The sequence below is a fragment of the Channa argus genome, chromosome 13 (assembly GCF_033026475.1).
Source record: "Channa argus isolate prfri chromosome 13, Channa argus male v1.0, whole genome shotgun sequence".
Taxonomy (NCBI): Eukaryota; Metazoa; Chordata; class Actinopteri; order Anabantiformes; family Channidae; genus Channa; species Channa argus.
Window position 1 is genome coordinate 26,405,516 of NC_090209.1, and position 12,967 is coordinate 26,418,482.

Sequence of the window (12,967 nt, forward strand, 5' to 3'; positions counted from 1 at the left end):
TTCATATTTGTTATCTAGAAGTCTGCTTAGGGAACATTGAAGGTGTTTTTTTTTTCTTTCTTTAAATTCTTTTTAAATTTAAGAAGAAAATAAAACAACGACAGAATATTCCGTAATATCAACATACAGTAGTTCTGAACTTTTTCTTTTTTTGCCAAACGTTTTAAAACTATGACAAATATGAAAAGAACCATCAACAGACAGTTTCAACCAAAAAACTGAGAAACTATAACCTTGTGAAAGTAGAATTCATGGCAGAGCTGCTTTATTGGATTGTATTAAATAAAGAGGATCATCATCAGCATTTATTAGTTCATCAGTTTCAGTTTAAATAATTTTTTTTCAGATTCAGTTTTAACCTGCAAAGTTACTAAAGTTGTCACATTTATAAGCTGGGGGGTGTAAATATGTTAATATTTAACTGTAGGTAAATGCACCGCTTGAGCGACCTGGTTTTGGGCAGAAGCCCTGCAGCGTGTCGGCCTGTGGCTGTGGTTAAACACTTGCCGCCCTCTACCGCATCGCGCGGAGCGGTGTCTCGCCTTTTATGGCCGGAGCCTCCGACACGAGAGCGTCCTCCTGCAGGCTGCAGCGGGGGATAGTTTCAGGAATCAGGATACCGTCGCTCAGCTGTGTGTGCACCCTACAAACTCCAAGAGAACAGTCCAACCCTGCGAGGTCCGGACCCGGGGCTTCCAACTTTCTCCTTACCGGCGGAGATGGATTAAAAGGAGCGGGCAGAGTCCGCGTCAAGCCCAGGGTGAGTTCTCCAGACTTCCGAGAGAAATCCATCAATCGGCCAGTATCAACAAACTTGTTAGCTTGTTTGCTAACAGCTTGCTGTGATCTGAGCTAACGGTTGTAGGCGCTAACTACCCAGCCTTTCATTCAGTAAGCGGGACCCGGGCAGAGGCAGCTTTACTCGGCAAGATGGAGCATTTGTATTTTACTTTCACCGTGTTGGGGTCGGTTCCCGGGAGCCGGGAGCCTCAGCTGGCGGCACGGTTACTGAGCTAATTACTGAGCTAACTACACATTTTCGGCAACGTTTAGCTAATAACAGCAAGTTAGAAACTACAAAATGATAAAAGCAGCAGTTTTCAGCTTGTTTGGTAGCTTTACACTGCTGTTGTACTGCGCTAACACTAGTGGTTAAAAGTCCACAACTTGTTCTTTGTAAATGTATCTGTGGCTGAAGTAAATATTAAAATTAAAGTTTGGGTGTTAACCTGCTAATATCCAAATGAAGTCTGCTGCTTTCAGGGACACCTCGTAAATCCCCTCCTCTTAACTTTTCCCATTGAAAAAAGATATGTGACCTTGAATTTTTCTTCTCAGGAATCCTCTTTAAAAAAAAAAGAGCTCAAAATTTTAAACCAGAAATCCAAGTTTAAACTTGCGATTCAAATGCAGAGTCCTCGTGCTGACCCCAGTCCTCTTCTGTCGGCCAGGGCCCAGTGTTTTGGACGTAGAAATGATTTAAAACAATAGATGTTTGCATGCGCACACACATAAAACATCAGCTCGTTGAGACACTGGAAGGGACAAGGACAAATGGAGACAGAGCTTTTAAATTAAATGTGATATTTAAATGCTGAGTTCCCATCATAAGACTAACACGTGTTGATGATGAGTGCAGAATTCTTATTGGTTTTCAGGATATTTTAGTAACATGTTACATGTAACAGTGTCTTGAAATAGATTTTTCTTGTCCCACTAGTTGTTTTGCTTAGATTTTTGTGTCTCTGGGTTGCAGAAAAGGTAAAGTCCACTGATGACTTCCAGGGGATTGTCTTCCTAAACTGTGTCTGCAGGACAAACTCCTCTGCCTGCTTTGTTTTTCCTGGCTGCAGGCTGACTTAGCAAGCCGCTGCATTATTAATGTGTGACATGATTTCCATTCAGGGAGGCAGGCAGCTCTGTTACTGGAGCCAGCTCAGCCTGCTGCCATCTCTGGTTTGTTTCTGATGTAGATCAGTGTGTTTGTAGAGCACAAATGTGACCAGGTAGTTTCTCATGACCTGGATTCTGGAAGTGAATGAGTTGATCTTTACTGATCTGTCGAGAGTTTAGCCTGTAGTTTTAATGTGGTAAACTTAATATAGCAGCCGATTGTGCTGCAGCACTGCATGCTGTTCCATTGTGCAATATTTATTAATACTGAACATATAATATTATTAATTTTATTTTTAAAGTGCTATGTTAATACGATGTTGGTAATATTAATTTTATTCGTGGCACTTCTTTTTTAACGCCATATGGTTCAGAAGGTATTCAGATCCCGTGACTGTTTGCACACTTTACTTGATTAGAAATTTCACTGGAAATGGAAAAGATCTGGACTAAAACCCATAATCACAAAGTGAAAACATGTTTTCTAAAACGTCTGCAAATGTATTAAATGGAAATCTTTCATTAATGAAAGGCTGCTACAGTAAGGGTTTACAACCAGTGGTCTGTGGTCCTCTGGTGGTCTGTGAGGGCATTGCAGGTGGTCCTTAGCTATGTGTTCATAAATACAGTTTCACTGTGGGAAACTGTGTGTGTGTGTGTGTGTGTGTAATAATACTAATAATAATTCATTTTATTTATATATCACACACTGGTTAGAAATATTAAAAAACAAGAACATAAAAACATTTGTAAAGTTCTGAGTGTTCCCAGGAGCACAGTGATCTTAATAATTGTGAAATGGAAAAGGTCTGGAACCACCAGGGCTGAGGTTTTAGTCGACACGCCACCACGACAGTAACTAGAGAGGACAGACTTTTGCAGCTGTTGATTTCTTCCTGTTGTTTCCACAGCCCGGTTCCCCTCCCGTGGTAACCAGGTGGCACCATGGCATCCCGGCTACTGGACCGGCTGAAGCGCTCGATCTTTAAGGATGGTCACGGGGTTGGACCCGAGCAGGAAGCAGGAGGTGGACCTGAAGAGGAGGAGTTTAACAAGGACCGCTGGGAGGCAGAGCTGGAGGATGAGGATGAGTGTGTGACGGAGCGTCTCGGGGGGACACTGTGCTTCGACAGCGGAGGAGCAGGAGAGGAGGATGGACCTGAAGGCGATGGGTCAGGGCTGGACAGTGACTCTGACTTTTTGGGAGAGTCAATGGAGGAGGGGCTCAGCGGCACTGGTGAGGGTCCACTCTGCTCCTTTTAAGAAAAGAGCATATTGGTAATTTTGACTGTGGGCTCTTTGGCACACTTTTGCCCACCTTAACTTCACAAACTTGTCATTAATCATCAGCTTATGAAATGTGCTTTATTAGTTTTATATTTTCAAATACATGAAAATGTAGGTGTATGTTTGTGCTAGATGTAATCAAATTCCCTTCAGGCCTTGATATATGGGAAATCACGCTGATGAAAATGGGACAGAGGTGAGGTCACAGTGACCTTGACCTTTTGATGACCAAAATCTAATCAGTTCATCCACGAGTCCACATTAGATTTGTGTTGAGTGATAATTAGTTTCTAACTACTTCTGTCACCTGTTTTGTGTAGACACCAGTCCTGTGGGGATGTCTCCTGTTGGACCGCCCCCGTCCTCGATGTTGGCCCGGCAGCTTCAGGACAGCTTAAGGAACCTACGTGGACGCGGAGGAGGAAGTCCTCTCCCTGCTGGGAGACGACTGACAGAGAACTTGTCGTTTGAGGTGACTGACGCCAGTGTGGTGCATGAAGGCTCCTCAAAATATGTGGTGAGTTCAAACAGAACCACAAACAAAACGTCAGAGAGCAAACTCTAGGATTTTAAGTAGAGGTTCTGTGCATTAAAGTATCAAGATCTATGAAAACTGTTGATCATTATGTCTCAATTGTTGCTCAATTTTAATTCATGGTGCCGCTGATGGTTGTGAAATCCCTGCAGTTGCAAAACCTGTGGCTCGTAATTCTGTCTTAATCCTACTTGATCTAAGTGCAGCCTTTGACACTGTGATCTGACACCAGATCCTTTTGTCTGCACTTGGGCAGCTCTAGTACAGCCTGATCTTAGCTAATGCAAGATTCAGTTCTTGTTCTTCTTGTTCTTTTCTCAATCTATGCCACATCCCTGGGCTCTAAAATCCACTCGGGTGTCTTTTCTTATTATTGCCATGCAGATGACAAACAGCTCTTACTGTCCTTTCTACTGGATGACTCCATTGTATCATCACACATTTCTGCCTGTGTCCTTGACATCTCTGCTAGGATGAGGAAAAAACCTCTTCACTTTAATATCATGAAACCGTTCCCTACCTTGTTTGCCAACAAACGCTGTCTTGTGGTCCCTACATCACAGAGAAAAGGGTTTCCAGCAAACCTCTTCAGCTCAGTGGTCCAGAAAGGGCTGAGCGAGCTACCAAAGTGTGCAGACTCAGCAGCCTCACTATTATAACCAAAAAGTTGTTGTTCACCGTTCAACTTCTATGCACTTTTCCTATCTGTCCTATTTTGCAGCGGTGTCCTGTTAAATGGTGAAATGGACGCACGTCATCTTATAGAACTGAAATGTTTTCTTCTGGCTTTGCACCTCACTTGCAAGTTGCTGTGGATAAAAGAGGAAACTCCTCATACAGTCAAACTGTCTAACACCTGACAATTTTAATATAAGAACAGCATCACATCAGATCTAATTAAGGGCCTATTTCTATAATTTACCACGAATGCACAACTTCATGCAAATTGAACCTTTGAACCAAAGACAGATTTGATAAATGTGCTGTTAAACCCTCATTCTGTGTTTTTAAATAAAATCATACTAAGGAGATTTGGCTTGTTTCTTATAGCTGTTGTTCATTGTTTCTCCTCAGTTGTACACTATCCATGTGATCCAGTCCAGCGGCAGTGACAAGACTCCGGCTATCATCACCCGTCGATACTCCGACTTCCAGCGCCTTCACTCCACACTACGTCGTAACCACGGAGACCAGATGGAGCGTGTCTGTTTTCCACGTAAGTAGAAGTTCTGTCATTTGTTGTAACATGAGGCCGTGCAGAGGAACATAATACTGAAACAACAAATAAGGGGAAGTAAGGAAGTACTGGTTTGGAACTTTTTGGCTGAAACTGATGCAAAGAGGGTAAATCTAACTGCACCCAAGCATAAAATCAAATTGAAACCAAAAATATCACAACAAAAACTAATTATATTATAAACTATTATAACCTTACTCCAATGTCAGGAAAGTTGTAGGAAATTGTAGGAATAGTGAAAAAGTCAAATGAAGTCAAATCTATGCTAAACACAACCACTACCTGCTGTTATCTCTGCAGGAAAGAAGCTGCATAGAAACTTCACAGCAGAGACCATCGCCAAGCGGAGTCGGGCGTTTGAACAGTACCTGTCTCATATGTGTTCACTGTCCACGCTGCGGGGGACGCTGTGTGTCCGACAGTTCTTCTACCTGACCGACCTGCAGAGTGGACAGGTGTTCATCAGGTAATAAAATAAATCTAATGCCATTATATGAGAAAAGAAATCTGACATTCATTGTGTGTCTTTCAGATTCAGTATTTATATAATCTGTGACTCGTTCACGAATGTGTGCAGTTACATTATACATTAGAAACATTTAGGTTTATATGAGGTTTGCTTAAGAAAGGCTGCAACTGTTGTTGGCTGCACATCTTAACATTTGTCAGAATCTTTGAGACTCTCAGGCTTTTAGTCGCTCTCTTATCCGGCTGTAGTTTCATTTTCTAAAGTGAAACCATATGGGTGGAACAGAGACTTTCCATAATGCTCTGACAGCCCTGGTTTGGGCAGAAACTCTGGTCACCTCCTAAAACGCTAGAACTGAAACCGTTTATTTGAAACATTTAAATATTTAAATCTACACCTACATTTAGACAGTTGACAGACTCTTTTATCCAAAGCGACTTACAAGTGAGCCACAAAACAAGCAAAAATCTAAACTGAGAAAACATTAAAGCAAAGTGCTATGAGAAGACATTTTTCTGTTGACATGCAAGTGCATATAGAGCAGATACTAAACGACCGAGTAGTGCTGGCTTTTAGTTGAATTAAAAGGAAACCCAGTGATTCAAACCCTAAATGTTGGCTTTTTGGTTTTTGTCCACGAAAAATAAGTTGTTTATACTTGTCAGGCTTCTTGGCAGGTTGGTAGAAAAGCCTTGAAACAAAATGAAAAACAGTTTAGCTTCAGCTGCTCGTCAGGTATTAAACACATGGAGACATGTAGTCGAGATATGGTACTAAAACTAGAATCCAGTGTTGTGGTCCAAACCACCTTAACCAAGCCATGACCATGATCATGAAATAATACAAATGGTGCCAAATATTCAACGTTTAAAGTGCAGAAACGGTGCAAACACTTAACATACAGTGTATTGAAGCTTGTGGCCTTTTTAAAGAACAAAGTTATTACAGAAGTAATACAGTAACTATATGTAAAATATTGATGCTCAGGAACTATAGACAGATCTACAGATCCCATCCCCACCTAAGAGATTCCAAAGAAGTCAAACATTAAAGAGTGTAACTGCAGGTGTTTCAGTCATTCAATTACAAAACTTTCATGTGGATCAGTTTAAATAATTATGACATGTACTGTACACAGCATGGAGTGTTCACGTTGGAGCTGACAGTAGCTCATGGTAATGGAATGTAAATCTATACTTTCAGGTGGCCTTCCGTTGTTTCACATATGCTAAATTTATCTCCACATGTCCTGTCATCACAGACTCACAATGTAACACTGCTCGGGTTCCATCCCTGCTGAATTCTGTGGTTTCAGTAGCCTCATTTTATTAGAGACAATTGAGCTGACATGTTTTCCCACAAGTATGAGTGAAGGGGGTTGGGGAGACTCAACCAAAGCGGATCAGATTGACCAGAATTTGGACTTGACTCGAGTCAGGTGTTGGGTCTCGGTTCCTAAAAACCAAGTGCTGCTTGCGTTATCACAGGGAACTGTTCTGTGGTGGTGTATTAAAAAAGTGTTTCTATCCATGCAGGTAGTTTGAGGTTTTCAAAGCTAAGTTTGTTTTGTTTTGTTGAGGGTGGGACGTTACCAGGAAGCCTTGGGTCCACTTCTCAACGCCAAGAGACTGCAACAGAAACTGGGCTGGGCTTGTTACTATGATAACCAGGCTCAGGCCCCATCCCCGTCCACCTCTCATTGGTTCTTCACTCTGGTTGGGTTGTCGTGCTGCTTCCAGGAAGTGGACCAGCTGGAGGAGGCCCGGGATCACTGTGATCTTGCCATCCGTGTCCTGGTTCCCGCTGAGACTCAGACTGACTCAGATGAGAAGCTCCTCCCACTCAGAGATATACAACCCCCAATGACTCATAGACCCAACCCCCTCAAAGAAGAGTCCCGCCCACAAAGTGGAGTATCCCGTTCGTATATTGACAGGCCACACCCCCTGTTGTTGCCATTGTTACGGATCGTCGTTCGACTGTCATGGCAGACAGGAAAAGACAAGCGGCAGTGGGAGGAGCTTCTGCAACCGCTGGAGGAACAGTGGGCACGGCTGGACAATCAGCCGTCCATCAAAGAGTTTTTGGTCAAACACAACCTGGAGGAGAACAAGGGAGATGGCTAGACACACACACACACACACAGACACACACACACACACACACACAGTGGCGAGGACAATCTTGACTTCCTGTAGCCCCTTATGCAAACCCCAGCCATCAAGCCTATAAGATCCTAACCTTTAAGACAGTTAAACTGATTATGAATGTGATCAGGGTGTGATGGCTGGTTTAATTGGTCTGGGTCAGTGTGTTCTGACAATTGGTAATTAGAAGGACTGAGTGTGTAGTGTGTTACTCTGCAGTCCTCACTTTTGAGGCCCGTTATTGCCATCAAGACATTTTTGCAAAGATTTTATATGTTTGACAAATTATTGCACATCAGTCGGTCATACGGCATCGTACCAGTGAATAAGTGTCGTTACCTGACGTTAGCTTTGTTTTACAAAGTTACATTACAGTCTATGTTGGCCACGTATCTAAATTAGCATTTCATAAACTGCAATCTGTCACTAACTGCCCGTCTTTGGTTTGGTAGAACAAATGAGTATTAGGGTGATCTAAGTTTCAGGTTGGTTTACTGCTAGAAGGTCCAGTCATTTGATTTGTGGATCCATCCTGATGGTGAAACATTAAGGGGGTTTTCCCATTATCTTTTTTAGTCTGACACAATTTATATTTCCCTCCCCCCAGGGTGAGGCTTTTCTCTCTATGGGGAAAAAAAACTGATCGAGTTTACAAAGTGGTCCACTGATTGGGATCAGATCAAATGACCCACAGGTTTGAAAACGATCTAAATGTCTGTTCAGGTCAGTGGAAACAGTCTTTAAGTGGGACTTGTCCAGTGTCTGTAGATTTCAGGTTGTCTTCATGTGTTTCTGCATTAACATGAACCCTGAAACCAAGACTTGACCCTCAAACAGCTCTTTAAGGTCTTAGGACCAGACCGTAGCATTTAAAGAAAGTTGTCCACACATCTATAGAAAGACATGAAAATACACAATCGCTAAATAACTATGCTGCAATGAGATCGTTTGAGCCAACATACTCATAATGTTATTAGATGAAGTCAGCATTTCGGAAGAAAAGTCATAACTAATCTAATACATTTTGAGAATAAAGTCAAAATATTTTGTGTTGATATTTATCATAGTCAAAATCTATAGTCACATTTTCTGCTTTCTTTTCTTTTCATTATCCTTGAATATTAGCACTTATTGTTTTTCCCTAACAGTAGACATATTTCTCTGCCAACATGTATTCATTCATAATTCTTTTTAAACCACTTCAATGATCCATGTGATTTTTTTTTTCCATATCAGGAGATTTCTTGTTTTTATTGCAAATAATCTTGGAGCTGTGAGCATGTCACAGGGATTTTATCTAATACCGTATGAAGGTTTTTAAAGGGAAGCTGTTATTTTCTTCCTCAAATGATTTTCCTAGTGAATAAGACTTGCAAGTGCACTTAAACAGTTTAATGGTTTCAGGGAAACGTTTTAGAAATGGATGCGTGTGAGGCATTATGAGAAAACCCGTGATTGAAAGCACAAATCACACATGATATTTCTGTTTGATCTTTGGAGGCGTGTTCACATTTATCTCCTAATGACTTTGGCTGTTTCATAAGTGGTACTGGAGATCCAGAAATCAGTCAATCAAATCAATTATCTGACATCTGGGACTCAGGCCACCTCACCTGTAACGTGAATGTCGGCTCAGGTAACATTTAGAAACCCATCTCCACTGCAGACCTCCTGCATGCTGCGATCGCACAGCAGGATTCGTCCTCTCTGCCTTTGCTGGTGACTTTCTTTGTGCGATACCAGCACCTGTACATCCCTGGAATGCTGGGAAATCATTGGCAGGAAAATGGTTCCGCTTCACCTTCGTGCATTTGCATCCTTGTCTGCATGAGTGAGATAAATGACGGCTCTGTGGTGCTGCCACGCTTCAACAACTGCACAGGAAGCCGTTAATGAGCATAAAGACTTGTATCTGTAGATTTGACAGCAGTAAACATTGAAGACAATCTCTGCTCTATTCATCATCTGCTGCTAAACGCCTGTCCACCTTGAGGATCATCACTCTTTGCTGTGAAGTTTCTAAACGTTGCTGAATATTTACCAGATGTCATACTCCGTGATTTCATTGACTTGCACTTCTTAAATCCTAAAGTTTTCATGTGAAATCTCTAATTTAACTGAAAGCTTTGCCTGTGGCCAGTAGCTAATATTCAGCCATCAGAGAGGCTCATTAGATCATGTGTGAAGAACAGGAAACACAGGGATACTGATGAAGTTCGTCTCCCCCCACACACGTCAGCTGACCTGATGAAGCGTTAACTCGTTACGTCAGCACACGCACTCGTTTCATTTATGCTTTCAAGGTAGAAATCTGCTGCTTTTACGTGGATGTGGTTACTATGGACACCAGTGGCTTTATTGGTTCTGATGACCTAGAGTGCATGACTGGATGAGAGACAAAAATAGATGTCGGTTTACATCAGCAGGAGAAATGTGGGACAGATGATTGGAGAGTTGTGATGTGGCGGAAAGGATCAGATATGAAGTTGGTCCAAAAAACTGAGATTAATAAGGGAAAGTTATCAGCACCTTAACTACTTGACAAACCTTATAAAATATGCACATTTACAGATGTATGCAATATTCCTGTGTTCGAATCATGTCACATTAATGGGTGTGGACGGTAACTTCACTTGCTTCCAGTCTTAATTGTGGAGACACAGCATGAGTACATACAACTAATAGAACAATTCCAGTATGATATAGTAACAGACATGTTACGCTCCACTATACTGTGATGCCTTTTTCACAGCAGCTCTTTTCTATATTCAGTTTATAGTCAACATGCAATACTTTCAGTTCCTTTTGTCTGTGTGTGAGTTGTAGAGTCTGTGTCTTTAGGGGAAACTAAATATGAAGATGCGATGATAGTTCTGCCAGAACTATCAAATGTGTGACATTTAACATATCGTGTTTTATTTGTTGGTATGACGTCGTGTATTTGGCTGTGACAGTAAAATAAAACTCGCTTTTCAGAGACAGGCTTGGTTGAGAAGAGGATGAAGGCTACTGTAGAAATGTTTGAAGTCAGACTGAAATCATAAGAGTTTAATGCAAGACTTCCAGTCCAATGTGACTATTGTTTAATAAATTCTCTCTCGTGGTTATAATCTTTTTTTTTTAGGAAAATTCTCTGTTAACCAAAACAGTTTTAAGGCCTTAAGGGAGCTGGATTAAGTTGAACTTGCTTTATGATACAGGCCCATGTTTTACGAACCCAGAGGGGACCAGTCTACGCCAGCAGGTTCTGTTGGGTTCTGCTTCATCATTTATGACTTATAGTTTATACCATGTAGAAAATGTGGAGGCTTTAGTTTCCACATGGTGAAGGTGTCAATGCAACATTGATTAGTTCGATTTCATCATTCTGCAGCTACACTCTTATGATCCGATTGTGGCTGTCGTTCTGTTTTTAAGTGCAATTTTATCACAGTGCTGCAAGTTTGTGAAACATTTAGAGATTCTGAGTTTGAGGCGTTTTTACGGGGTCTAAATGTTTACATGATCCTTTCAGAGATTTCAACTTTTTTTAATTTTTTATTTAACAGTTTGAAGTTTGAAATCCATTTGACATACTTGTTTATTTCAAACTGGGTCAGAATTAGTTCTGCAAACACGAGGTTCAAACCTTCACCTGTTCAGATGAAAGATATCTTTTACTTTTTGAAGTTATTTAGTTTTGGTTTTGCTTTTGTGTTTCTGTCTGTGAAGTTTCTGTGTTTTGCTGCAGTTTTACTGAAAAGTCAAAGCCCATTTCCACCGGAGGTGTCCTGCTGCTTTTATTTCCCAGGAACTAAAGCCCAGGAGTCTTCTCTGACTTGCATTTCCACTGCAGGACCAAAGCCCCAAGAAATTTGTATCGTATTTGTCCAATTAGCAACGCTACCATGGGAGGACATACCAAAAGTACTTTTTGAAGAGTACATTACAGTCCCCAGGGCTAAATGTAGTCCTGGATTCAGAGTAAACTCAGGCAGGTTCCTGGTCCCTGGGAAAAGTTCCTGCAGTGGAAATGAATTGAATACAGCAGTTGAAGCTGCTCAGAGCTGCTCTCAAGAGAAACTGGCTTTCTCCTCATTCAAACTTTAAATTGCTTTTATTATCCACCTAGTGGAAATGCAACCTGTCATGTGTGGATTTATATTTTTAAATGTATAATAAACTGTAGCAAATGTATTAAATATATTTTAGGAAATAAACTGGTTACAAACTGTAAAATGAGTTTTTGGTTTGTGTGTCCGCATCTTGGCTGCGATCATACAGAAGCTCTAACACTGTATTCTGGCAGAGTTTAAACAGTACAAGTGCCTGTTCCAAAGGTTTTAATGACATCCATAAAACAATATACTGGATCATTTAGCCATGGTTTGGATTTATTGTTGTTGTCTTTGTGTGTTTGTGTTTGGTTTGAATTGTCTCAATGTGTTTTAGCTAAAAACACACACTTATAATTTGTCATGTCTTTATCGAACACAATGAACGTTCAGAGTGCCGGTGAAAAGCAAACCCTTGGATTTAGTAACTGCTTGAACCTGCTGAACCTGGCAGCAGTTGGCTCAAACCAGCTTTGATAGTTTTGGATCTGGACCTGCAAAACCCTTCTTCACAGAGCCATTTTAGCTCAGACATTCTCAGGACAATGTCTCGCTGAGCTCATTCCTCAGCTTCTCTGTATTGAGTTCAGGTCTGGGCTGGTGCAAGGTGGATTTTCTTTGTTTCATCCCACTGTAGAAAACGTATACGTCAGTGTTTACAGTCATTGTCCTGCTGCAGAAGCCAACTTGTGCTGAGCTGAACCCGGTCCAAGGCCTCGATAATGGGAATTAATTTTTCTCAGACAGCGAATGGCCTGTTACCTAAGAAAAATTGGCAACTTTCTCTGGGGACACACAGAAGGAAAATGTGCATTAAATACTAAGTTACTGAAAAAACTTTAAAAATAAGTAGATACTAACGTTACATCTTAACCAAATATCACTTTTGCTGCAGCTGATTTTTACCACGTTAAGCATTTGTTGGTTCATGAGATTCAGTTCTGCATCTGTAAAGTAACTGAAGACAGATGCACGTATCATGGAGTAAAAAGTACAAGATTTGCCTCTGAGTTGTCATGGAGGGTCATTAACAGAATAAGTAAGTAAGTGTTTCTAAAGTAAACTACTTCAGTAAAGTGCTGTGAACACTATTTTAAAACTCACTGCTACAAAAGCAGCAGGATGTCGGTGTCACTCAGCTGCAGCTTTACTTTTTCCTTCTGCATTTGGTTTTCTGCAGCAGTAATGTCACGGGGCCACCAGCAGAGGTCACTCATCCTTTGCTCATGTCGGAGTGATGACGCAGTTTTCCTCTTCCACAAGTCAGATGTAGAACAACACCCAAACACTCCGAGGAGTTCAGGG

General features: G+C 41.3%; 1 protein-coding gene across 1 annotated transcript; it reads left to right on the plus strand.

Annotated features, from left to right (window-relative positions):
• Positions 1-460: 460 nt before the first annotated feature.
• snx21 (sorting nexin family member 21) lies at positions 461-11,803 on the plus strand. The gene is made up of 6 exons (XM_067528611.1): positions 461-760; positions 2,805-3,130; positions 3,501-3,697; positions 4,790-4,931; positions 5,253-5,418; positions 7,001-11,803. The coding sequence occupies exons 2-6, from the start codon at positions 2,839-2,841 to the stop codon at positions 7,545-7,547; spliced, it is 1,344 nt and encodes a 447-aa protein (XP_067384712.1). The 5' UTR covers positions 461-760; positions 2,805-2,838; the 3' UTR covers positions 7,548-11,803.
• The last annotated feature ends 1,164 nt before the right edge of the window (positions 11,804-12,967 follow it).